Here is a 26,961-nt window from a genome sequence, read left to right on the forward strand (position 1 = left end):
TTATTTTTTTAATTAAGTAATTTTTCTTAAATAAAATTAATACCTTATTATTAAAATTACTAAGACTTAATTATAATAATATAATCCCTTTTATAAGAGTTATAATATATTAAATTATTATTATATTTATTTAATTAATTATTTATTTATTTTTTTTATTATTATTACTTTTTTTTTTATAATTTAATTTTTTTACCTTTTAGTATTAACTTAATATTTTATTTATTTCTTAAAAGTCTTTAACCTTAGCTATTAATAAAATAGCTTAATATATACTAATTTTTATTTTATTTATAAGAGATTATAAAGCCTCTAAGATTAATTTTAATAAGTTATTTTAATACTTATTAATTTACTTTTTAAAGTATTTAAATTAAGATTTAGCCTTAATTATAGTCTTTAAGCTCCTTAAAGCTTAAAAGACTAATAATTTCATTACCTCTTTAATTAATATTAATATTTATAGCTAAATATTAAGCTTTAAGATTATAATTTCTAGGTTAAGAGAAATAAGCTTAATTCTTTTAAAGCCCCCTTAATATTTCTTTTTATTATAATAGCCTTATATATAATATAAAAAATTAAAAAGAATTTAATCTTTAAAATATATATTATATAATATTTAATTAAAAATTATATTTCTTAATTATAAGCCTTTTTTAATATATTAAAGTATTTAATATTAAAGGGCTAAAATAAATAAAAAAAAAAAATAATATATAAAGCTAAATATTTTTTTTTTATAATATTTCTTATATTTAATAAAATAATAATTTTTATAATTATTTAAAATTAAAAAATAATAATAATTATTTAATTACTTAATTATATATTAATTAAATATTTTACCTATTTAAGATTAATTTTATTATTAATTTAATTATTTTAAAGTATTATAATAATTTTATTACTTAATAAGTTATTTTCTTAATATTAATTTTTAAAATAATATTAGCTTATATTATTAATAAATAATTAAATTACTTAGTTTTTTATATTAATTACTTAAATAATTATAATTTATTTTTAGTTTTTAAGCTATATTAATTTTAGCTTTAAATACCTTTTTAAGCTTATAATAATTATTTTACTTATAATTATATCTATAAAAAGCTAATTTTATTAAAGTTATAAATATTATTTAATTTAATATTATATTTTATAATTATATTTACTATAAGTTAAAATTAATTATAAATAATAATTAAATCTTTATATTTAACTCTCTAGTAATTATATTTATAAAAAAAATATATCTTAAGGTCTAAGTATTACTTAATAAAATTATAAGCTTAATATATATTAATTAGTAATATATCTTAATTAATAAATAATTAATTAATTATTTTTTTTATATTATATTATCATAAGAGAAATCCTTATAAATTTAAGTTAAAAATAAATTAAATATAAATTTATTTTTTTAAATTAAATAGCTAATATAATTTCTAGATAATATTATATTAAAATTAAATATTATATTATTAATAATATAAGATATAATAATAAACCTTATAAATAATTATAGCTTATTAGATATTTAACTTAGGGTTATTTTATATAGCCTAAAGGGCAAGAAGTATCTTAGCCTTAATAAAAGCTAATAATATACTAGGTAATTAAGAAATAATTAATTAAATAAAAAAGATACAGGTTAAGGGATTTTTATAATACTTATATAACTATAATACTTACTTATTATATATATTATATAAAGCCTCTTTTATAAAAAAGGTATTAAAATTTACTATTAGATATAGCTATGTTTAGTATGCTTTATTCCTCTAAGAAACTATAAATTTATATCCATCTTAATACCACTTCTATATAAGCAGCACGCTCTCTAAGTATCCGCTTCATGCAGCCCAAGCACCTATGACAATATCTCCTACTTAATTTAGGAGCTCATGTATCGGCAAGTTCATCTCAAGGGCGTACCGTAGGAGCGTGCTTAGCCTTGCGAGGAACAAGATGACATCCTCATCATTGTTGCCTCGATATCTATTGCGCGCGTTGCGCACCCACGTCTGCACATAGTCCCGTGCGAAATTGACCATCGCTTGCAACTCGTTGGCTATGAATTGGTTCCACGCCCCGACAATTTGAGACCGCGGCTGGTTTGGAGGCAATAAAGACATCTCCCACTGCTCCAAGTAATCAAACTCTCGGCGGAGACCTCTGTTGATGTGCAAGATTCTACTCCAAACTTCATCGGCCGCCAGATAGTTGATGACGGTGATAACCTTTACAAGGGTTAGCCAACTTATCATCTCTCATGTTTGGCTCTTTTCAACGTACCTCGCGGAGGACCAGCAAAAACTCCTCGTTGTTGTCGAAATTGTTCAAAAGGTCTTCCATCGGTCCGTCTCGCATATACCAGCATCCGCGGTAGTTAAGATCTCGCCTCCAGATCTGGTCCGCCAAATCGAGATTAGCCACCACATGCAATACTTGAAACGATCAACAGGGCGACTCACGCATGTCTTGAATTGGTTCAGGCCTGGGTTTAGTAGTACAAAGACACCGCGGTTGTCACTACTTCCCAGCATGTGAAAAATACGGCTGAGTGGCTCCGTCGGTATGACACCATTGTCAAACGCAGTCAGAGTCTGGCCATTTAGATGCGGCAGATTATAGTCCAAAAACATGGTTCCGGTGACAAGGTCTTCTCTGATGGCGCCGCTGGCCAAGGCGGCTGTGAGAAACCTTGCGATGGTGTTGAGCTCGACGATGTGTTCAACTGGGATGCAGTGTTAGCGGCTTGGTCAGAAATTCATGATACTTCTTGATAAAGAAGCCGTCATCGCCACGTCATTAACTTCAACAACTTACTATTCACGCCGGCCACGTTGGACGTAATCGTAATTCTAATCGGATAGACATCAACACAACCAGGCGTGTTGGCGGGAATGTAAACCAAAGTCCAGATGGGATGTCCTGCAGGCCAGTCTCTTTGCCCTGCCGGAGGATACTAACATGCAAAGTCAGCGTCCATCCATCTTGTTGGTGAAAAAAGTGCGTCAATATTCTCACCTTCTGGGACCAAATCATCACCGTAGATCCATCGGGGTACGTTATTGTGAAAGGCCTTGGTTCACCTGGCAATGGATCATCTGCCGCTCGATCCTCCAGATGCTGATAGGCTACCCCATGCGTATCAGAACTCTTCTCGGGCCTAGGATCGACACTCCTGCGATCAAAGTCCTCTATTTCTCACTTTGAGCAATAGTCGCCACCGCCTGGGCAGCAGTACACGGTGCTGCACTCGCAATTCTCTTCCTTGCCCGAGACCATCTTGTTCCAGTCGGCGAGGTTGCAGACAATGAGGTCCGCCAGCTGATGGTAGCCATAAGTGGCAATCATCTTCATCTTCTGGATGAACCTGGCAAGCTTCCCCCATTCCAGACTCGGGAATTCCGGTACAACTTCATCGTTCCATATCGTTCGTTGGTTCAGTGTTGCCTTGTCCTGCAACAACACATACATCAGCGAGATGATCAGCTGTATGTCGTAGGTCCCAGCGCCCTTTTCATCCCGCCTCTCCTGGAGTGCTGCCGAGTGAGAATGGCCGTGATGAGGGCTTCGGCGTCCAAAGAGGTTACCATGGCCATGTTGGTGAACATTGTGAGATCTTCCCACAGACATTTCCTGAAAGTCAAGAGACCGTTTAGACCAGCCATCGCCCAAGCCAATACCACCAATTTCTTTGTCAATCTCACATATGGGACGCTGGACAAACGCTGCCAGGGCATCCCTCAAAGTAGAATCATGCGGAGACTCGCGTTTGGTGATTGTTGTTGACTTGGGGAGGCAGCACTTGGACTTTGCCCCTCCGAGGCAGCCAGCACCTACGCCCTTTTCAGTGTTCTAGAAGGTGTCCATGGCGACTCTGACCCTATCCTTGGGGCAGCCGCTACGGCAGAAGCTGTCATAGTCTTCAGGAGCACCAGGGCCGACGTTGTCGTACCACTTGCAGTCTCCCCAACGTTGATTCTCGTCTTTTTTCTCGCAGCAGTACTTGCGTTCCTGCAAGGTATCCGGTGTCTCGGGGCCCCAGTTACGAGCATCGCAAGTAGCACCTCCACTACCCGTGGAAGATGAAGCCACTTTTTCCAGGTCGGGCGCACAGGCAAACTTGTCGCATTTAGGACCTTCAGTCCAGAAGCACTGGTCATAGAGCTTGGTGTTTCTACTGCCAGTCGAACAGCATGCAGACTGGTAGTTGCTGCGACAGTGCTTGCTGAGAGATCCAATCTCAAATGTGCCCTCGGGGCACTGCTGCTTACACTTGCCATTGTGATGCGTGTACCAGCCACATGTTGGGGCGTCTCCCTCTGGGGGGCAGCATAGTTGATGAACACCCTCGAAGCAACCGGTTTCATCCACCATGTACTCGTTCTCGCGGGCTTTGTCGTCCTTGCGCAACATGCGGATCCAACCGGATGGGCACGCTAGGAATGGTCAGCAGTTGAACGAGCATATCGGGTTCAAGACTTACACTGTCCACAGTTGGTCCATTTGCATTGGGCATGCTTGGTCTCCTTCTCGTCCAAACCATCATCTGTGACCGGCTGAGGACCTCCTATACCAGACTCAGAAAACTTGCGACCGGCAGCCTTGCCAATGGCCTTTGAAAAAGTGCCGTCTTCATCATCTTGAGATACAGCCCAGACCATGACGCCGCTTAGACACTGCTTCTTGGCAAAGTCGACCTTCATCTTGAGAGTTTCCTCGTCATCATAGGCAACCTAATTGTCATCGTCAAACACGAGAGTCTTGACGGCAGCCTTCTTTTCGAGCTGGGGTTTGGCGTTTGTCCTCTTGATGACGTCCATAATCTCAGAGTTCATCATGACGCTGACTTCGTTGCTGCACTTTTGCCTCGGTACTCTAGACTCGTAGCGGCATCTAGGCTTAAGATAATCCCGACTGGAGGCCGTAAAGGCCCGGCCGTAGAAACCTGTGCCCAGAACGATCTTTTTAGGATCCATCTTGTTGCGCCAGAGAAGGGTCATTGTATCCTTAATCTCGGTGAGGTTGCTGTGGGCGTTGAGATATGGCCTAGTCGACTTGATAGGCTTGTCCCAGGTTCTATGGAGGTCATAGGTCATCCTACAGATTATGTTAGCAATCCTACTAATGAACAGCGGACTGATACGCATCATAACTTACATGTTGAAAAAGTCGACATGAGGCTCCAGCCTGATAATGTCAAAGTATTGCAAGTACCCTAGCCAAATAGTAAGTGAAGAGTCCTAGAAAGAACATACCGTATAACTTATAGTATGACGCCGGCAGAGTCAAAGAGAGCTCATCACGGCCGCTCGGCTTGAGAGCCTTTTTGAGATTGGCAATGAACTTGGGAAAGTTGGCGTAATCCTCCTTGCGCCCGCTGCGCTCATTGGTGACGGGGTATTCCCAGTCGAGGTCGACGCCATCAAAGCCATAGATAGTCATGAAACTAATCAACGACTTGATAAACATCTGTTGATTCTTCTCCGATCTTGAAATATCGGAAAAGGTAGTCGCGGTTGGACCAGGGTCGTTAAAGGTCCATCCGCCAATAGCAATGAGGACCTTGAGATCAGGATCCAGTTCCTTCAACGCGGTGAGACGCTTATAGTACGCCACATCTCCAGACGATGCAGGTCGGACTAAAAAGGTCAACGGGTCGATGGTGGCAAAGGCAAAGTTGATGTGAGTGTAGACACCACTTGGGATCTGCTCTGGCTTGAAGGCGTGGCAGGACCGTCTGGGAGCCCAGCCTTCATAGTATCCAACAACCCTCTGGATCTTTTGGGACGAGTCACAACTGGGAGCCTTAACCTTGTTTTTGCCGCAATACTCATCTGTGAAGCCACACCAGCCATCCTTGGAGCAGCACACGTCTAAGGGGCACTTGGACTTTTGGACAAACTCCTTTCCGAAGCCGCCAGGATCGCATTCAGACTTTGAGTCGCAGTTGTTGACACAGACTTCTTTTTCACAGACTTGGTATTTACGTCAGTACTCATTCATTTGAGGGGTAGAGGTGAACTTGCAGTCTTTGCCATAACCACAGTAGCCGTACTTGCTGCAACAGCCATTCTCGCAAGGCTTGGTTTTGCTACACTCTGGAGTGTCCTCTGCATAGGCGGGATGAAAAGTCAAGGAAAGGAAAAATAAAACAAAGACCGACAAGTTCCTCACGCTGAGGCGTGACAACATCTCCATTGTGAAGATGCCCTTTGAAGGTGACACGGAAAGAAAACGGGTTTGGTAGGCAATAGAATCTCGAGATTGATCTAATAAGGTAGATAGATATACAGTTGCCTTTCGTAAATAACTGCCGTGCTTCCAGAGATGGACTCGCATAGCCAACATTGCTTGATCGACCAACAGTCTTGGCAACATCAGAGAGTGATTGCTAATGGCCTCTCTGTCGACAATTTCCGGCTCCTTCCAATCACTCTCATACTTCCGTGCTCAGGAGCAACCACTCACGTCTTCAATTCCTTTTCCATTGATTGCAGAGGACCGTTTCAACATGTCATGGACAACTACTAACACTGGCGTTGGAACCAACAAGCTTCGGTGCTGGAACCAACAAGCCTCGTATTTGCAAAAAATAGAATTTGTCGACATCATCTGCCACAATTTTTGCAGGGCATAAATTAAAACCTTTTGGCTCGCAGTCCGATCGTTGTAACCAAGAGCCGGGATTCCTGGTCCGAATCCCAGCACGCCCCCCATATGACCTGAGACGGCCCCACGCAGGAGATTCCCACGGCCCGCATCCCTCCGAAATATACACCCCTGCGTCCCTGTCTAAGTGTTTTGAATGATTAGACTCATTTTGGTATATCAAAGTGAGGCGAGCTCCGGTGTCTCAGATTAATATAGTGGGCCTGACGTGATGGTGTTTCGAAGTCTCCGCTCCTCGCCAGGGCCCCTTGTTGTCAACTATCAAGTCAAGTCATCAGTGCTTCAAGGCTCTCTCTCGGATATCAACTCACCGTTTGCTGTTTGGAATTCCCACCTCAACTTTCTCGATAGATCTATCTTTTCAAAATGCTCTGTCCGATGGCGCTGCCCCCAAGATTGGGGCTCGTCGTGATTCTCCTTGCGCTTCTTGGCTTAGCTGCAGCGACGTCTTCCAGCAATGCCGACAGTCCACGCAGTAGCAGTGCCCCAGAGACAGTTCAAGATGCCAAATCTACGGTTCATCAGGCTCTCAAGGCTCTTGCAGTTGCCAACAAGGACAGAATCAACCATCCAGCCTTTAACAAGCACGAGTTCAAGGAAGTAACGGCAGAACAACCGGCGGCCCTGCTTCGGTACAAGTCAGAGCCTGCTTCCCTTTCTCGACGCAATACTGCTGGGGACGATGACAACTCTTCATCAGGGTATCGCATCCCCACCGAGCTCTCTCATGCGGCTCGTGTCCTCGCCGAGTCCACTCCCCAGGAACCCAAAGACAACCACAGCCAAGTTGCCGAGGCCGCTCGCAAGAAGCATTCTAAGGAAGGCTCTGCTGACACGAATACTCCCAAACCCCGAAAGAATCCAGAGGGACTACTGTCCAAGTTTGCTGACAGCCCCAAGGAGAAGCGTGCTTCTGGATACTGGATGATCGACGACCAGAAGCACCCGGGCAAGAGCCCCTATGCAACCCCCGACTATAAGGTCTGGCGAAACGTTAAAGACTTTGGTGCCAAGGGAGACGGCAAGACAGATGATATAGTAGCTATCAATAAGGCAATCGCGGATGGGATGCGTTGCGGCGAAACTTGTCACTCGAGCATAACCACTCTAGCCGTCGTCTACTTTCCTCCCGGCACATATCTCGTTAGTAGCTCCCTTATCCAGTACTATAATACGTAGTTCCTTGGTGATGTAAGACTTCCTCTAGTCTAAAATGGTATGAGTAGCTAACACTGATGGCATGTAGCCTAGTAATGTTCTAACAATCCTGGCGGCCTCTAGCTTTGTGGGGCTCGGCGTCTTTACTTCCAATAAGTACGTTGTAGACGACGTGGGTTGGTAAGTATGCCTGACATTACTCTGGTATAAGTGAACACAAAACTAACTAACATAGGTATCTCAACATAGCCAACTTCCTACGGAGTATTAGGAACTTCAAGATAGATATCCGCTTAACCGACCCGGGGGCTTACGTCTATGGCATCCACTGGCAAGTTGCATAGGCGTTATCTCTCGAAAACATTGAGTTCTAAATGTAGTATAACTTAGATATCCTAGGTAATACCTAGCAAGGAATATATATGGAAAACGGCTTAGGCGGGTTCCTCGCTGACCTTACCTTTATGGGAGGTAACTTTGGAGCCTATTTTGGCAACTAGTAGTTTACTACTAGCTATCTCGTCTTTGTTAACTATAAGACCGCAGTGTAGGTTCACTGGGACTAGGCATAGACTATGCAGGACTTTATCATCGAGAGCTGCGAGTCTGGTCTAGTCGTGACTAGAGGCTCTAGCGGCCCGAATAGCAAAGGGCAAACTATTGGCTCTCTTATCCTCGCCGATTCTATTATTGCAAATACTTAGAATGGTATTATCACTTCGTTATATGCCGAGAATGTAACCTCTCTTCTCGTCTAAAACGTTAGCTTCTTTAATATTAAGACTACTATCTTAGATTCGGCTAAGAATCGCATACTCCTTGGAGGAGGCGACGAGGTTTACCTAGATAGTTAGGGATTTAGTAAGATTATCGATGCCAAAGGGATTAATAAGTTCGTTAATGGTAAAAGAATTCTTGCTATAAACCAAATAGAGGAGCTCCTAGGCATAGCATACGATAAGATAAAGCTAAACCTCTTCACTAGAAGGCAGCCTAAGTATTATAATGTCCCTAATAATAAGGTCATAAACATTAAGGCTCTTAGGGCCAAGGGCGATAGAAAGTCTAATGATATTGCTGTTCTTAACTCGATCTTAGATGGGGCTGTTAATATATCTTCTATTATCTATTTCCCCTATGGCGTGTATATCATTAAGGATATACTATATATTCCCATGGGCTCTAGAATTATTAGTTAAGCATAGTTGCAGATCATGGCCACTGGGTCTAGGTTTAAGGATAAGCGTAATCCGTATATCGCTATGTAGGTTAGACGGCCAGGAGACGCGCCAGGCATTATTGAGATCTAAGATATGCTCTTTACTATCTCTAGACTAACAGCAGGAGCTATTCTTATGCAGTGGAACGCCTAAGAAGCGACCAAAGGATCTATGGGAATGTGGGGTGAGTTTTCTCTAGGATATTAAGCAACCAGCAAACAATAACTAATCGTCACGATGCAGATTCCCATTTCCGGGTTGGAGGCGCCGCTAGATCTAACTTGCAGACCCCAGATTGTGCAAAGAGCACAAGTTCTATTGACCCCAAATGCAAAGCGGCATCTATGCTTCTTCACTTGACGTCGGGCTCGATGGCCTACCTTGAGAATATCTAGGCATAGGTCGCAGACCACGATATTAACGATCTAAAATAGACCCAGATAAGTATATACGCAGCAAGAGGCATCTTAATCGAGAGCCAGCGAGCTTAGCTATGGGCAACTTCATCCGAGCACAGCACCCTATACCAATACCAGCTTACTAGAGCTAAGAATATCCTCATGGGCATAATCTAGACCGAGTCACCTTACTATCAGCCTGTACCTAGAGCCCCTTCGCCTTTCCGCATTGGCCACTTCCCTAGCGACCCCTCTTTTTAAGACTGCAAGACTGATCGCGTGGGTTGCTATAGCTCTTGGGCGCTACGCATCATAGATTCTTCTGCCATCTACGTACTAGGTGTAGGGCTTTACTCGTGGTTCTCTGACTATGATCAAAAATGTGTCGAAAAGGGCAATTGTCAAGATCGCGCAGTCGAGGTTCAGCAGAGCGACGGCTTGTGGATCTACAACCTCTGCACCAAGGGCACTCTCGAGATGGTTTCGCCATACAACGGTAACGCGACACTTGCCAAGGACAATATCAATGGCGGCCTGTCGTCCATACTAGCCTGGCTCGAGGGAGCCAGTGAGGTTTCTAGACCTCGTCCAGTTCCAGGATTCTAGCTATACACTGGAGACAGACTGCGAAACGTCGACGTGCCCGACGCGTGCAAGAAAGCATTAAGCTCCAAGATCATCTGCGATCAGTACATCACAAGGTTTCAAGAGCCATCGTACAGAGGCTCACCGGACAATGAGGCTCTTACTGAGTCCATCTGCGGCAAGTCCTGTGGCAAGTCTCTCGCAGATTGGTTCAACGGCGTCGAGGCATAGTGCCATAGGTACAACATTTCTCGGCAGCTGCCCACGACACGGGGAGGACGCATGTGGGCTGGAGTGAATGAGACATGCGTCAAGGATAGCAAGACGAGAGAGTACTGCAATGGTAAGTGACGAGATGACAAGCTTGCTTCTGAAGCATCTCCTAACGCGTGCATACAGACATCATTGACAAGTTCACCGAGGTGGATAGAATCGACGAGATGCCTCGTTCCGAAGTCTGCTCCGAGTGTTACATCAAGAAACTCGCCATGATGCAGAGCAGTTCATACTCGGCCTACGACGAATAGTTCCAGGATGAACTGAAGCTCGTGTACAAGACATGCGGCAAACAAGGGCCAACAGACATTCCACCTTCGCTTGATCCCGTCCCAGAAGACGAACCATCCACGTTTTGTATATCCGACAACATTTACCGCACTAGTAAAGGCGAAAGTACCTGCGAGAAGGTTGCCTTGAAAAACAACCTTTCTCCTGCCGCCTTGTACAGCCTCAACTCGGCCATCCATGATTGTGGCAGTATTCCTGCTGGCACTGAGCTCTGTCTCCCCCTCGCATGCGCCAGACTCGTCAAGTACTCACAAAAGAGTAACTGCACCGCCATCGAGAAGAACGAGGGCTGGAGTCCCGGCAGCTTGCGGAGATTCAACCCCTGGATCAACCGCGAATGCAGCAACCTAAACTCTGGGGGAAATTCTTTTGGCTGGATCCTCTGCGCAGAACCTCAAGATGGAGAGATGCCTCAATTCGGAGCCGGCGATGACACTGTCACTCCGCATCCTAGCACCGACTACACTGCGTTCCCAGTAAATCCCCCAAACAACGCGACGGCTGCCCAAGATACCACGACGCAGTGCGGGCGATGGCACGTGACTGAGGAGGGCGACACCTGCGCTTCCATCTGCATGAGCACCGGCATACACATCTCTCTATTGTTGGCGGCTAATCCGTCTCTCGGCAAGCAGTTTTCAGAGTGCAGTGCGAAGCTTGTTGTCGAGCGGGCCTACTGTACAGGACCAACATATGACTGGGTTAAATGAGGTACATTAGATATAAAGGGTATGTACTTAGGCATTATGAACATGGCAGGATCACCTTGGTGGTGTTTTACGAGGGGTGTACGTTGTCATTGTATTGAAAACTGTGTTGGTGATTGTCATGACGCTTCTCAACAAAGGCCATCTCAGCCATCATTGACATGTTTGAAAATGCCTTGTTTGTCTGTGTATTCAAGACGCCGTTCAACACTGTTGGAAGGCAAACATTCTCTAATTAACAGTTGTGCCAAAAACTATCCTCTTCGCTACCATACCCAACATTCCGTCCCCTTAGGCAGAGGAAACTCAACAACGCCAACCATACCAGTTCCGAATCCTCTCTGTCTCGCCCTCCACTCCCATCTCAGTAATATCCATATCGGGCCAATCCCAAGCAAATGACCACAACTGCCCGCGAACACCAACTCGCATCCAGAGCCTATCTTCCCCTTCTTCATTCTCGTGCGAGAACTCAGTCACGACCTTGACGTAAAGATCATACTGGGCGCGGTCAAAGGACCTTTTGGCTCTGTTTACCTGAAGGAAGTGGTCGATGCCCTGCTGGTCTAGCATTATACAGACGCAAAATCGCCCCATTTTGATGACGGGTTGTGGTGGCTGCAGATGATGCTCAGCGACCCAGGCATCAAAGCGTCTGCCCACTTCATCTGGGCTTGCTCCATCCAACGACACGGCATCTTGCTGATATCACAGTAGAATCGTCGGGCAAGTTCCTCATTGGGGCGAGGATCGAAAGGCTTTTGGCCAGGCTCACGGCGGCTCGCAGGTCATCGAGACGTACTGCCGTGCGAGCTGGTTGAGTTCCTCGACAGCTCTAGGAAACGTCTCATCCGACTCGGGCGTGTAGACGGTGCGGAAGATGGTGAAGCCCCAGGTGAACGGGCGGTCGTGCCAGCGCGACCGCTGGTTCAGATCCCTGAGCGTCTTGCGCACCCACCTCTGGCCTTCATGACGTACGAGAAAATGAGGAGGAGTGTTCGGAGGAGGTGAGAAATTAAGTAAAGATTCAGGAACGGGGCCAAAGTCTATAAGCTATTATTTCTTTTATAGCTATATGCTTTTATAATTTATTACCTAACTTAATTTAAACTAAAGTCTAGCTATGTTTAATATGCTATTAAAAAACTTATTAAATACGCTTTAGCCTAGTTTAAACTTATTATAAAAAAATACCTTAACGCCCTAGCTACCTAATACTTACCCTATACCTAAGATATCTATACTAGCTATAAAAGTTTAAAGTAGCCCTTTAATAAGTCTTTAGAATTATTAATAAGAAGGCATAGGTAAAAAGAGAAATTAAGGCTTTATAGTAAATATAATCTATTTTAAAATATAGCATTAAGTACTTTTAACTCGCTTCAAAGCTTAAATAGGACTAATAATCCCTTATATTACTTTTCTTTAATAGCCTTAAGAAAGACATATAAGCTAAGCTATATAAAGAAGACTAACTTATCTTAGCTATGCGGTAGAATTACTAGTAATTCTATTTAAATTCCTATATTAAAAAAAGAAGCATTAATAAATATATAAAGGGATTTTATTTAATTAAAATAAAATTACTATACCTATAAGTTTAGTAAAATTTATTTTAATTATATATATTAGTTTATTAAATAGAGGATAGGTTAGGCATTGATTTCTAGTAATAAAAAACTATAGTTATAGTATTATAACTTAATTAAAGTTTAATATAATTAATTAATTATACTTAAAAAATAACTAGGTTAAAAAGAAATATTAGTTATTTATAATAGTTATATATATATATATAAATTAAATCAAGGGTTAATATTATAATAATAATAAAATAAGTTTAAAAAAATATTAAATTAAAGAAATAATATAAAAGTAAATATAAATTTATATTAATATATATAATAAGTATATAATATATTTAAGTATATAATATATTTTTTATTACCTTAAAGGATTTAAATTATAATAAAAATATAATAAATAAATTAATTAATTAATATTATTTATTATACTCTTTCTTAGATACTTTTATTATTACTTAATATATTTTTATAGTATACCTAGGCTTACTATATATAGTATATTATTAAATACTTAATCTAATTAACCTTTCTTAATTATTACCTCTAAATAATTCTATAATTACTTATATATTAATATATATTTTATAAATTACTTATTTTACTTAATTTATTATTATTACCCCTTTTTTTTATAATTTAATCCTTTTAACCTTTTAATATTAACTTAATATCTTATTTACTTATTAAAAGTCTTAGTTTTTAATAATTAATAAGATAATCTTATATATAATTATTTTTATCCCTTTCTTAAGAGATTTTATAGCTATAATAATTAACTCTAAAGAGCTATTATAATACCTCTTAATTTATTTTTTAAGGTATTTAAACTAAGATCTAGCCTTAAGTATAATCTTTAAGGTCTTTAAGACCTAAGGGGTTATAAGGCTAATTACTTTCTTAATAAGTATTAAAGTCTATAGCTATATATTAAGCTTTAAGATTATATTTTCTAGGTTAAGAGAAATAAGCTTAGCCCTTCTAAAGGCTAACTTAATATTTCTTTTTAATATAATAGCTTAATATATAATATAAAAGGCTAAAAAGAACTTAGTCTTAGAAATATAAATTATAAAATATTTAATTAAATATTTTATTTCTTAATTATATATCTATTTAAATAAATTAAAATACTTAATATTAAAAGGCTAAAATAAATAAAATAAATAAAGTAATATATAAAATATAATAATTTTTTTTTCTTATAATATTTCTTAAAGTTAATAAAAAAATAACTTTTATAGCTATTAAGAATTAAAAAATAATAAGAATTAATTAATTAATTACTTATATATTAATTAAAGTATTTTAATTACTTAAGACTAATATTATTATTAATTTAATTATTTTAGCTTATTATAATAACTTAATTACCTAAGAGGTTATTTTTTTAATATTAATTAATAAAATAATATTAACTTATATTAATAATAAATAACTAAATTACTTAGTCTTTTATATTAATTATTTAAATAATTATAATTTATTTTTAATTTCTAGGTTATATTAATTTTATCTTTTTATATATATTTATACCTATAATAACTATTTTATTTTAAATTATATTTATTATAAAGCTAGTTTTATTAAAGTTTTAAATATTATTTAATTAGATATTATACTTTATAATTATATTTATTATAAGATTAAATTAATTATATATAATAATTAAATCTTTATATTTAGCTCTCTAGTAATTATATTTATAAAATAAATATATTTAAAGCTCTTAATATTATATAATAAAGTTATAAGCCTAATACTTATTAATAAGTAATATATTATAATTAATAAGTAATTAATTAATTATTTCTTTAATAAAATATAATTATAAGGGAAATCTTTATAAATCTAAGTTAAAAATAAACTAAATTAAGATTTATTTCTCTAGATGAAATAATTAGTATAACTTTAGGATTTAATTATATAGCAATTAAATATATAAAAATTATACTTAGATTTTATTAAAAGCTAGATTTATAAAAATACTCTTTTAAAGCTTATATCTATTTTATAATAGTTTTTAGAAATTTAAGATTTAATAATTTAATATTATATCATGTGGTATAATACTTATATAACTATAATACTTTCTTATTATATATATTAATTAATATTAATATATATTTTATTTTTAAAGCTTTAAGTATCTTAAAACCCTTTTTTCTAGAAAATATTAGCTAGTTAATAAAAAAAATATTAGCTACCCTATAATCTACTAGTATAAAAACTTTTCCCTATAGTAAAAAACCATTAATAGCTTAGCTGATGTTTTTCATAGGTGATAGGGCTCTAGGCAAACATTCAAAGGTCCTTGTCAGGCACAGTTCCAAGGCACTTGGGCCGATGCCTGGGTTGGCCTTGGTAGACTCGTGCTTTGGGAAGAATGGCAGAGGGGGCAAGACTCTACTACAGCTTCAAATCATTCGTCAGGAGGGCGAAAGGGCGGATCGCCAGCTGAAAGTATACAAAGTCACCGTCTTCCCAAAGGCCAAGAAGGTGACTGAGAGCGAGCCCCACCTTCCTTTTGACATGACGGAGGGAGAATGGGTAACCACCCTTGTTCGAGGCAAGGAACTAGGGGAAGATCTAGTCCAGGTTTGGAGAGTTCATCCTCAGAGTCTAAGCATGCGACGCTACTTCCAGAGCCAGAGTTCTGAGTACCAAGTTTCAAAGGAGTTACATGCAGAGCTCGGCTTGGGCAAGCAAGAAAGCGGCATTTGGAGACTCGTGTAGGTCACGCTTGTGACGGATGCAAATTGCCAGGGCACCTACCCAGTAACCCGACTATTTCATCTACGCTGGTTTGCAGAGATTGGGAACGACCATGGCTGCTCTCGAACAAACAAGGCCAAGTCGGGCCACAGTTCAGGGCTGTCAGACAACAGCTCATCGTCAGACTCCCAGCCAAGCATTGGTTCCGATTCGGATACAGACTCTAATTCTGACTCCGATTCTGACTCGGATGATTCGCCGAGTGGCTCTGATGGAAGAGTATCTCCAGAAACCCAAGGTGGTACAGATCAGGTGTCAGATGAACCACATCGAGATTGCCTGATTGTCGCGAGTGATTTCGGATTCCCTGTATGGCGGCCAGGCTCTATTGCGTGTAAAATATCATAATCGTGGGGTAGTCCCGAGCATCCACACCGAGTGGGTGGCTATGCTCCCTGTTACTGCCGGGTTGCAAACCAGGATTCACGCGACATAGTCAAAATACAAGGCCAGGATTATATCCTTGACCAAACTTTTCAGCAGCCCATCTCATCGCAAAACCACCACATCCCGCATAGCATTGAAGTTCTAGACTAGGAAGCTGAGCAAGTACATGCTTAAAAGGACCCTCTTCTAGGGTGGTATCCGCACTAGCAACTGCCATAAAAGGGCCGAGTCTCTGCGTAAGAGTTGTGAAGACTCGTAAGCGCATAGCCCTTTTCATTGTTTCCGCCCCCTGTTACTCTACACAGCATGGCAAACTTGCCATTTCAAACACAAGGTTGCTCGCTCCAACATGTCCTGCACAGTCCTCAAGGTGCTCTCAATACTTCTCAAACCCATGTCCATCAGGCCATGTATACCTGACGCGCGGTGGACTCGTAGGTTTGAATGTCAAGCCACGACAGAATACGTAATAGGCGTCATCATGCCACCTTTCTTTAAGTTGGTGAAGAATAGAGAGTATTCTAGTTATGAGTCGTCTGTATATATGGCAACCAAACCACCACTTTACGACATTTCATTCCCTTTATCGACTTTCCTTGTCTGCCATACCAGCAACTTGATCATCCTCTTCTCTCAGTAATCCGCGAGAGACATTGTTTTCTAAAGCTTCACCTTCTGTAAAATGTCATCCTTCCGGGACTTGAGCCTAGGCGCTGCCCTGTTGGCCGTCTCGGCCAATGCTCAGCTATGGGATAAGACGATTCAGACCACTTATGGTCCCGTCAAGGGCTTTGAGTACTTCAACTCAAGCACAACCGAAAAGTACTTCAACACATCGACCAGCAGCGTTACGGCATACCTGGGCATCCCCTTTGCAGCCGACACTGGCTACCAGAATCGATGGAAGCCACCCCATCCCCATGAACCATGGAATGAGACGCTGCTGACGACCTCGTTTGGTCCAGCGTGCCCTAGCGCAAAGAACCCCACGTCGAGCGAAGATTGTCTGAGCCTCAACATCTGGACCAACGCCAATTCTTCCAGCGACAACTTGCCCGTCCTGGTGTGGAACCAGGGCAGCGGCCTTTCCAGCGACAATCCATGGTGGCACGGTGGTGGCATGGCTATGAAGGACGTTGTCTTCATTTCCTTTAACCGTCGCGACGACGCCTTCGGCTACCTTGCCCATCCTGATCTCAACGCTGAAGGTCTTGCGCGTGATGGCTTTAATCCGTCAGGTAACTACGGGGTGCTCGATTTTCTCGAAGTACTCAAGTGGGTGCAGGGCAACATTGCCAACTTTGGAGGTGACCCGGAGCGTGTCACGATTGCCGGCGAATCCTTCGGCTCCTCTCAAGTCTACCACGCCGTCAACAGCGAGCTCTTCTCAGGCCTCTTCTCCGGCGCAATCTCCCAGTCTGGCATCCGCTACCCTTACGACACCCTTTTGGCTGGCCTTGCGACTTCATACGTCACCATGGACGACGCCTTGTTCCATGGACAAAACTACACGGCGCTCCACAATGCGTCGAGCATTGCTGAGATGCGTGAGCTGTCGATGGAGGAGCTTCTTGTTGGCTCCGATGTGAGATTGAACGGCACCTGGATCTGGTGGGTAACGGCGCTATCGTCCGGTTATCCATGGGCCTTCAAGCCTGTGCTGGATGGCTACGTGCTGCCCATGAAGTACATCGACCAGCTAGTCCCGGGCCCTGCCAACGATGTGCCCTTGATCACAGGAAACACCAGGGACGAGTCTGGCGTTAAGCTGCCGACGCCGGGCTGGACTCTCCAACAGTACGAGGAGTACAGCACGCTCAAGTACGGCAACCTTTCGGACCGTTACTTCTCCCTCTATCCAAGCAATGGCAATGCGACCGAAGCTGGTTTTGCCTGGAATGAAGCCGCCCGCGACCTGTCATATGTCGGCACATGGGCATATGCGACCAACTGGCTCAAGTCAGCCTCAGCCCCCATCTATACCTATGTCTGGGACCATGCTCCCCCCGGACAGAGTCAGGGTGCCTTCCATCAGAGCGAGATCATGTATGTGCTAAATGCGTTGTACGCGAATGCTGATAGGTATTCGTTCACCGAGGAGGACTACCACATCGCCGAAGTCATCACCAGCTACTGGATCAACTTTTTGCGGACCGGCAACCCGAACGAAGGTGATGCATACACCGCCGGCAATATGTCCCACTGGTATCCCAACGACGATATGACCAAGCATGTCCAGCGTCTCGGCAACGGATGGGGCAACGTGACCGTCGCGGAGGCTGACAAGCTCGAGTTCTTTATGGATTACTTTCACCAGCAGACTCCGTACTAAAGTGCGGAAACTCTGCCTCACTTGACAAAGCGCCACCATCATGATGTAGAAGGTTGGCTACGTATGTAGGACATGGTCATTCATTCTCCTAGCTTTTGATACAAAGTTGATATTTGTACTTTTATTTGGACAAGCTCAAGCTGGTCAATCTTCCACGGCCCAATGGCCCAAGAAGTGATGATGTGTTCCTGACAGTAGGAATGATCTATTTCCTTCGCCGACCTTAAATTTATCTTGCACTCGAGAGGCTCAAGCCGCCCCAAATACCAAGCAACGAGTGCCCTCCCTCGTACCGGAAACCAGGCATTGAATGAGACGGCAGAGGGCTTGCCTAAGATAATATAGAAAATAATACAATGCCCGTTAAGCTATCCCTGATGCATTTGACTTGTAGCAATCCAGAAAGAATCACTGCTATTGAACCTTAGACGATTAAACTTTGACATCAAGTAAGTCATGCGTAGGAGATATCATCATGAACCTGACAACAGAATAATACATTAACTCGAGAGCATCTACAAGAGCAATCATCGCACCACCTCACTGTCTATAATGACATAGTTAGGCCAGGACAAATAATCCATCAAAGACCTCAAGTTCTCCTTAATATCCTTCAGTGCGGTATAGGGTGACTGCTATCAGGGTTGGTAAGGTTGACCGAGTTTAAAGCTGATTTTTTAAAGTAAGGAAAGTTTCATCAAGCCTCGCGACCTTGGGTGCATATATATGCTAACCCTGACCCGAATTGCACCACTGATGAAATAATATAGGCGGACAGCAAGCCAGTCGGGCCGCCGTCCACAACCAGAACGGGAAATTCAGCGGGTGAAGCCGTTCCATGGTCAACGAGGCTGTCGTTGGACCGACGGTCATGGGTGGGGGACTCCAAGATTCTGGGCATGGCTACTTGGTCGCAATTGACGCTGTTGGGTTGTTGCAAAAATGGAGCTATAGTACTGGCAAAAGCATAATTAAATACATGGACATTTATAGAAACACCTCTCCGCACGGAAACTTGGAGCGACGGATTAGGACCCGCGACGAGACCGAAATTCAAGAAATCACGACCCGAGGCTCATGCTTAGTTACGTAAACCCGATCTGCAAAACGTCTAACTCTCCGGATGACGTTCTCCGAAGAATCAGTTCCGATTGGACACCAGAGTTTCGGCTTCCTCCTTGGAAGGACTGTGTACAGCACGTGTGTTGCAAACCTTATCTGAGCTAGCCTGATACTCCGTTGAAGCCATCGGTATGTTGCCTGAGGGGTAACTCTTGGATAGCTCGGCTTGGTCATCTGAGCTGGCCAATCCCTGTTCCTAACCCTGCCATCTCTGGCTGACACCCCAGGTGATTTGCTTCCCCGGATATTACAATGCACCCGGATCTTAAGGAAGCAGTCGCCAGGAGCGGGGATCCGAGATGTGGGTATAAGGGGGCGGCCCAGTTCAGTTTCCATTCTTCTTTATCCTACAAGCCCTTGTCTGAGACCCCATCGTATCAAAAGTCCGCATTTTACCTTTAAGCCATGCAAATTCCTGAGAGCTCCGATCTCGACAACGAGATCACCCTAGCAAACTACCCCCGTGCACCTGGCACCGAACTCCTTTTCGACAGCGGCGAGCCGTGCGCCCCGGGCCATGGGCTGCAGTTCATCCAAAACCGGGACGGCAGCCGCATTGTGCTCGTGCCGCAGCCATCCCTCACAGATCCGAACGATCCTTTGAGATGGTCGAAACTCAAGAAATGGGGCACGTTCCTCAACGCTGTGGGCTATGCGTTTATGGGAAGCGTGACCGGTCCCATCATGGCTGCGGGCATGATATCTCTTGGAGAGACGTTCAATGAATCGCTGCAGAGACTCACATATGCAAATGGGGCCACGCTCATCTGCCAAGGCGTAGGGAATATATTCTGGATGTATGTTATGGCCCATATCAAGTGGCTCAGTGATTCTAACTCTCTTCCTCTTCCCCTTCCTCAGGCCGCTGGCAATCAAACTAGGACGACGACCAGTTTACATGGCCTCTAACGTCCTCATGGGCATAGCCTGTGTCTGGCTGGGCCTGGCGTCTGATGCCTCATATGCACCCTTCGTCACAGGGCGTGCATTTCTCGGCCTGTTTGAAGCCCCAATCGAATCCATAGTGCCCACGACTATAACAGACATGTTCTTTCTTCACGATCGCGGTGAGAAAGTTTCATTTTATGGGCTGTCAATCCTAGGAGGCAACGAACTTGGTCCTCTGGTATGTAGGTCGACTACTCGAGTGTTTTCTGTACCTGCTGACCCGTGTGCTGCAAAGTTCTCAGCTATTATCATCCAACGTCTCGGCATGGCATGGGCGTTCTATATTGTGTCCATGTTCATTTGCGTCAGTTGCGTCTTGATGTTTTTCCTCATGCCCGAAACAAAGTATCGACGTACTCAACCCATGGCGTCCATGCTGCAAAGTCCTAAAGCCGAGGAAGACGTGGACAAGGCTTCCGTTCAAAGGATTGAAGACGCTCACATGGGCAAGAGACAGCCCGAGAGCGAAGCGACGGTTACCCCCAAGCGCAGCTTCTTGGAGGAACTGTCACTCTGGCCAAAACCAGACCTCGATGTCAGCTTTCGCAAGGTATTCCTTCGTCCGTTCGTCCTGCTCGCCTATCCCACCGTGTTATGGGCATGTCTAGTCTATGGCCTATCACTTGGATGGAATGTCATCCTAGGTGCGACGGTTGCGCAGCTTTTTGCAGAGCCATATGGCTTCGACGCTCAATCCCAAGGTCTTGTATTCTTGTCACCCTTCGTGGGTTCGCTCGTCGGCTCGTGGCTCTGTGGCTCAGTTTCGGACTCGATCGCCAATTATTCCACTCGCAGGAATGGCGGTATTCGAGAACCTGAGATGCGGCTGCCGGCATTGGTCATCGGGACACTTCTTACTTTCCTTGGAGCGCTCATGGCGGGTCTGACACATCATTATCACACGCATTGGATTGGGCCCGTTGTTGGCTTTGGGGTTTTGACAGCCGGTGGCCAGGTGGGTGTCTCGCTGTCGATGAGCTATGCGTTGGACTGCCACAAGGAAGTAGGTATCACCAGGCAACCCCTTGTTTTGAGTCTACTGACAACTTTGACAGTTATCAGTTGAATTGATGGTCACTGTGGCGTCCCTGAAGTCATTACTGGCCTGGATCTGGACCTGGGTCATCAATGACTGGATCACGGCCAATGGGATGCTGACAGTGTTTATGGTCATAGCAAGCATCAACGTCGTTGTTCATTTGAGTACTATTGGTCTATATCTGCACGGCAAAAGGCTTCGCATATGGATCCAGGAAAAGGACATGATTGGAAAGCATGGGCTCAACTAAACGAGGTTGTTGGTACCATTGCCTAACGCTCCAGTCCTTTGTATTCATGGCCTGACTTTTGAGTTGTTTAAGTAAGAACTGATATTGATCATTGTGTTTGATTGCCCTCAAGGCCAGTCTCCAGTCAGCCTGCCATAACCTCTATTCAAGTTTGTGTGAGTATCTTGGCGTGATATGGCCTTGAAATCTAGATGCACAATTATGTGGGTGGCCGATGTCTCCTGTGTGGGATTTTCGTCAAAACCGCGTGGCCCAGCGACATAAACACACTTGTTAATGGTTACGATACTTCTCAAAGAGTATATCGGCCACAATTTCACAGAACATAATTAAGACGTGAACACATAATCGTCCAGCCTCGACTTCTGCGTCTATCTACATCTCACATCCTTTCAACTCCTTCAAACAGATGCTGCTTCGGCAATAACGTATGACACCTTTGTGCTAGTGCATCACGAGAGCTATTCCCCTTTACCTCACTCCAGTCTCATCACCGATCTCCCCAACAACTTTGAAGATGGGTCCCCTTTCCGATTTGTCTCGGGATTCCCGAATTCCTGTCCTGGGGCATGATCCCCCCAACCCGAGCGTCGGAAGATAGACCGATGACAAGCCCCACTCGCCAGGACTAGGGTTAATCAATGAATAAAATGGTTCTTCACACCCCTCCAAGTCCATCCTGTACAAATTCAAGTGCGCAAATATCATCTGAGCTGAACTGGAAATGTCGCCGGTATCGACCAGGAGAGGGCCCTTCAGGCTCGTTACAGTTAACACGGCTCCCGAGCGCGCCAAACTGCTCATTGGGCGGATGATTGAGGCGCTCGAGGGCGAATACGAAATAATTCACCTGGATAATTGTCGAAGCAAGTGAACCACTGTTAGCTGTCGACGGGACTACAATGCTAATGAAACTTTAGGCATTGACGAAGTTGTGCCCAAAGTATCCGAACACACGCCAAACGTCTTGGTGAGCTACCTTTTCATGCCAAAAGTGCAAATCCGCAATTATGCAAGTCTGACTCATAAGTTCTCTGCGTCGATGTGGACGGCTAAAGAGGCTCAAGATATTCACTCACTCGCAAAGTCGATCGTGCCAGACATCAAGTTGCATGCGATACTCACAGGGTTACAAGTTGAGCGAGGGCCAGATGCGATCGTTGAATAGATGGAGGAAGTTCCGCCTTTGCTGGATCCTTGAATGTATCTCATTGATGGCAAGTCAAGGCTCAGGAGATAGGTTTCTGATAGTGATGGAGCTAAGACGCCGGTGACGTCTATCAGGAGTCGGAATACTTGGTAAATGCAGCCTCTTGATTACCTGGCCAGTAGAATCTCGTTTCAAGAAGTTCGATGCCGTGGTCGCAGACAGACAAACGTGAAAATTAAATATCACGCTGAAGTGTGTTTCGCAGAGTTGCAAGAAATAAGGGTTTCTAGAAAGAGTGTTTAAAAAACCACACGCAATCTCAACAAAAACTATTTTGTCTCGCTGATATCTCTTACTAAGGTAGTTGACCATCGAGGCTCGCATACCTCACTCCTCATTCTCAAACACATTGATCAAAGTTCCTATGTAGGGCAAAACCTCTACCGCAAACTCATCGCCATGCTTTAACATCTCATTTGGACTTCTTTTTACGCCGACCCGAGCAGGTATCCCTGCGATGATACCCGTCCCCGCGGGTAGCGTGGAGCTTCGGGAGAGGAAGCTGATCAGCTTGGGAATGCTAAAAATGAGATTACTATGACACATCATTTGCGGCAGTGTATCCTAACACATACCCAGTGCCTCAGCTTCGTCAACATTCTTGGCCGCCTTTCCAAAGACTAGTGCCAGTTCCGACTCGTAGTCACCACAGTCATCTAACTGAGTAAGCTTAGGAAGAACAGTGGGAGCAGGCCAGGGATCCGAGCGAGGTTGACGGTTTCCTGACAGTGTTTGTTAGTATCTCGTATGGTGAAATAGAATATGGATCACTTACATGAAGATGGTAGGAGATAAAGGTATGCTCATGTTGACTTCAGCTGCATGTTGTTTGTACTGGTGTAGGGTTAACGATCCAATCTGGGGTCCTCTCATCCCTCTAGCCTGACTCACGTTCAATCCAACACATCGAATCGTCCTAACCTCGTTCTGAGTCAAAGGGCAGAGGATCCTATGGACAATCTCAACGTGCCCTGAGTCTTCCCAGGCGACACGACGGAAGTCCCAGAGAAGACGCTCACGCTTATACCCTCGCCTCTGTGCACAGCAGTACCAACACCAAGATCTTGCTCGATCGCTTGACCAATCAAAATGCGTGAGGGGTCAGACTTTGACACGAATCGTACTAGTCCTAGACATGGTTTACTTACCAACTTGCGTCTCTCTCCAGGCCGGGCACGTGTGAGTGAATTTTGATGTGAGGGCCATATTATTAAGCGGTAGCTTGGGAATCACGGTGGGAACGGTGTCATTGAGCCCTGCAGTTGGATTCGTTGGTTCTCTTGTCTAGGTACTTTACATTCGGCCACTGGTCTTAGCCCTGTGTAAGCATGGTTCTCTTCGGCAGCTCCGAAAACACAAGATTCCGAATCTGCTGTTCCGATTGGTTGGTTCGGCAACTAGGCCCTCGTCGGATTTCCCACTCAACTCGGCAGGTGCCTGAGCACATGGTTCTATAAGCGGTTCAGAGCGTTTAGTGGGGCCATAACGCTATGCCAGTTTCAATTCGCCGCTGAGTCATGGGCCACGGTCATGACTTGCTCATCTAGATCCTTCCTCGTGCTCAAGACTCAGTTCCGAGCTTTATGATGGTAGCTATACGAATAGAATTAATCCTTGTTTGGTCCTGAGCGAAGCCTACATCCATGCTGGCCTTCTTTGGCGCGTGTGTCAACTAATCCGGCTATTTAAGCCTGCTTCCTCTCTTCTGGTGTTCTAATATCGCATCAAACCATCACTCGCTTTGTTCTTGCTGTTACAACTTCTACCATTTGCAAGATGAAGCTTCAGCTTACCCAATTTCTCGCCCTCGCATCTTGTGGCCTAGGCCAAGTGGAATCTAGCCCTCCGAGCGGAAAACATTATTCGTCTATCCCACTCAACACCTTGTCAAAAAACTCGACATCGGTCAACGTGGCACCCTACCAATCGAATGCGTCGCTGTACTATCTTGGCTACGAAGGTGACGACTGGTCGCGGCCGTTTTCTAAGTACTGGAACCCTGTCATGAAGCGAATTTCAGACGAAGTGCAAAAAGGGATCACTGAAAGCCCCTATGCTAGTGAATTAGGTGAGTCATCTAGCAGATCGTATGTTTGTTTCTACTGACTTGTCACATAGCCTACACTCCACAGGAAGCCGCTGATTACTTGACTCGACCTGGATATTTGCAGTTAGAGAATGGCTGGGCTGTGGGTGATGATGGAACGGTAATGTTGGCAATCCGTACCGACATGGACGATGGTATGTTATCAAGTCGATTATGAACCAGCGTGGCACTCACTTTTTCATTAGTGACGGGAGATATGTATGATTGGTGGTTTGGCTGGCACTTAATTGACCCTCAGAGGTATGTCCTCCTGGTCATCTTCCAATTTGATCGTGGTCTGATGCGTTTATAGATATAAATTGTGGCACCCACTCGCTCATCAATACGCCTGGCGCTACCCCAATGCCGCTGACTGGAACAATAAGACCCTTCCAGAACGCTATATCGGATCCTACTCTTTCATTGACGAGTTTATTGGCAATTTTGCCGTCAAACTAACAGTCAATTTTGTTGACCCCGAATCCGTCGGATTCAACACGAGCGCCTTCGCGTCTCAAGGCATTGAGACTATTGTTGTCGGACGCATCACCAACGGTGAGTCTTCTGGGTAACTTTTGTGTATTTGCCTAATATCTTCAGAACACGTTACCAACGTCACTGGCAACTCCTATCTGATGCATCAGATCCGCCGCAAGGAGGATGGGCGACGCGAGTTGCGATCTCGATTCTTCCTGGAGCATTTTACCGAGGATCAGCCCCACCAGCTCGGCGTTCATTGCGCAGTTGAGATGTCTCGTAAGTTCCCGAACTCGTTCAGAGTGATTCTAGCAAAATCTAACGCACCACAGACCTAGCGACGTTCCTACCTCAGTTATACGCTGAGTTCAAGGACACCCTCTGATTCCCATCGGCGACGGGCAGTCGCGGCCATTGGCGCCCCTACTGTCAAGCTTGAGTACCTGGGTTGGTGTCGTTGGCGCTTGACCTGTCTTGAACAATGAACAAGTCACAATCCAGTGGCTGATTTAACTAGTCAGCTGCTGATGTCAATAGCTCAAGTTTGTTTTATCCTGACGGACACGGGTCAGATATTCTGATCCATCAACTATAGTAATGGCATTATTTTTAATCAGAGTGTTATTTCTTTACATCACTGGTCACCAGGCCAGCCCTAGCGACATCGTCATCCACAATAACCGAGAACACAAGGGATCTGGCAGTTGGAATTGATAACCATGATGTAATCTGAGGATGGGATCGCCAGGACACTCTGTAGCGAAAAGGCCGTCCAGGATGCCAAAATCTTTCTGTTGCAGAGCAATGTTCAGCACTCTTCCATGTGGTCTACCCGCGCTCCGCAACCAACAAGGACACCCCTCAGCTTTTGCAAGCGGCTCCGCGCAGCAAGAATCAGGAGTTCAGAGAGAACAGTATGTTGAGTGCCCATCCTTGAAAGAGCGAGAACCGTTGCACTTGAAGCTCCTCTGGCAGATTGGGCAGAGTTTTGCCCAAAGCTCTAGATGCGGCCTCGCTTGTTGCTCGGAATTCAGGGAGAATGTGAAGCAGCTGGTGTTCGAGCGCCTAGTCGAGAGCCCGAAAATCCCCTTTGTCCTGTCACGTCCCATGCCGTAGTAGGAAGAGGCTGTCCTCATAACGCTCCTCTTTGAGGAAACCAAGAAGCTCAGTGCGTAGCCGAGGACTGTCGGCGTTCATTCCGGCAACAACAAGCAGATTCAGCATTGATTTCCTGCTGCTGAGCGCCTGAAATGAAAGCACGGCCTCCTTGATCCTTGGAAGGGCATTGGCCCCAAAGAGTTGACTTGGAGATTCAGGCAAGATAGAGGCTTCGAGCAAGATTAAAGAGATCTCTAGGGGATATGTGGTATTGACAGCAGATAATAGAATGCCTTGAAGGGAATTTTTCTGTCTACTCTAACTAAATAGAGTAT

The 26,961-nt window shown here is 43.6% G+C and overlaps 8 protein-coding genes across 8 annotated transcripts; 5 read left to right on the plus strand and 3 right to left on the minus strand.

Annotated features, from left to right (window-relative positions):
* Nucleotides 1–1,892: 1,892 nt before the first annotated feature.
* Nucleotides 1,893–4,718, minus strand: MRS44_015041 (uncharacterized protein; the record flags this gene model as incomplete). Its single annotated transcript, XM_046274429.2, has 8 exons — nucleotides 1,893–2,243; nucleotides 2,299–2,412; nucleotides 2,478–2,740; nucleotides 2,833–2,971; nucleotides 3,034–3,175; nucleotides 3,218–3,855; nucleotides 3,895–4,451; nucleotides 4,499–4,718. 8 exons carry the CDS (start codon nucleotides 4,716–4,718, stop codon nucleotides 1,893–1,895), a joined length of 2,424 nt encoding a protein of 807 aa, XP_046123346.2.
* Nucleotides 4,719–4,748: 30 nt separating this feature from the next.
* Nucleotides 4,749–6,213, minus strand: MRS44_015042 (uncharacterized protein; the record flags this gene model as incomplete). The annotated part of the gene is made up of 4 exons (XM_065619044.1): nucleotides 4,749–5,112; nucleotides 5,173–5,230; nucleotides 5,271–5,949; nucleotides 6,190–6,213. 4 exons carry the CDS (start codon nucleotides 6,211–6,213, stop codon nucleotides 4,749–4,751), a joined length of 1,125 nt encoding a protein of 374 aa, XP_065475116.1.
* Nucleotides 6,214–7,050: 837 nt separating this feature from the next.
* On the plus strand, nucleotides 7,051–8,186 carry MRS44_015043 (uncharacterized protein; the record flags this gene model as incomplete). Its single annotated transcript, XM_065619045.1, has 3 exons — nucleotides 7,051–7,827; nucleotides 7,931–8,022; nucleotides 8,078–8,186. The coding sequence occupies 3 exons, from the start codon at nucleotides 7,051–7,053 to the stop codon at nucleotides 8,184–8,186; spliced, it is 978 nt and encodes a 325-aa protein (XP_065475117.1).
* A 1,113-nt stretch (nucleotides 8,187–9,299) lies between these two features.
* MRS44_015044 (uncharacterized protein) lies at nucleotides 9,300–11,322 on the plus strand (the record flags this gene model as incomplete). The annotated part of the gene is made up of 6 exons (XM_065619046.1): nucleotides 9,300–9,319; nucleotides 9,754–10,028; nucleotides 10,080–10,264; nucleotides 10,304–10,388; nucleotides 10,445–10,500; nucleotides 10,573–11,322. The coding sequence occupies 6 exons, from the start codon at nucleotides 9,300–9,302 to the stop codon at nucleotides 11,320–11,322; spliced, it is 1,371 nt and encodes a 456-aa protein (XP_065475118.1).
* A 5,424-nt stretch (nucleotides 11,323–16,746) lies between these two features.
* MRS44_015045 (uncharacterized protein) lies at nucleotides 16,747–18,396 on the plus strand (the record flags this gene model as incomplete). The annotated part of the gene is made up of 1 exon (XM_046271952.1): nucleotides 16,747–18,396. One exon carries the CDS (start codon nucleotides 16,747–16,749, stop codon nucleotides 18,394–18,396), a length of 1,650 nt encoding a protein of 549 aa, XP_046123341.1.
* A 1,527-nt stretch (nucleotides 18,397–19,923) lies between these two features.
* Nucleotides 19,924–21,755, plus strand: MRS44_015046 (uncharacterized protein; the record flags this gene model as incomplete). Its single annotated transcript, XM_065619047.1, has 4 exons — nucleotides 19,924–20,315; nucleotides 20,380–20,648; nucleotides 20,709–21,469; nucleotides 21,522–21,755. The coding sequence occupies 4 exons, from the start codon at nucleotides 19,924–19,926 to the stop codon at nucleotides 21,753–21,755; spliced, it is 1,656 nt and encodes a 551-aa protein (XP_065475119.1).
* A 1,716-nt stretch (nucleotides 21,756–23,471) lies between these two features.
* Nucleotides 23,472–24,171, minus strand: MRS44_015047 (uncharacterized protein; the record flags this gene model as incomplete). Its single annotated transcript, XM_065619048.1, has 3 exons — nucleotides 23,472–23,485; nucleotides 23,541–23,687; nucleotides 24,114–24,171. The coding sequence occupies 3 exons, from the start codon at nucleotides 24,169–24,171 to the stop codon at nucleotides 23,472–23,474; spliced, it is 219 nt and encodes a 72-aa protein (XP_065475120.1).
* Nucleotides 24,172–24,741: 570 nt separating this feature from the next.
* On the plus strand, nucleotides 24,742–25,913 carry MRS44_015048 (uncharacterized protein; the record flags this gene model as incomplete). Its single annotated transcript, XM_046273293.2, has 6 exons — nucleotides 24,742–25,033; nucleotides 25,084–25,206; nucleotides 25,258–25,312; nucleotides 25,365–25,606; nucleotides 25,652–25,807; nucleotides 25,861–25,913. 6 exons carry the CDS (start codon nucleotides 24,742–24,744, stop codon nucleotides 25,911–25,913), a joined length of 921 nt encoding a protein of 306 aa, XP_046123337.1.
* Nucleotides 25,914–26,961: the final 1,048 nt, after the last annotated feature.

The sequence above is a fragment of the Fusarium solani genome, assembly GCF_023522795.1.
Source record: "Fusarium solani strain SB1 chromosome Unknown bctg00000011, whole genome shotgun sequence".
Lineage (NCBI taxonomy): Eukaryota > Fungi > Ascomycota > Sordariomycetes > Hypocreales > Nectriaceae > Fusarium > Fusarium solani.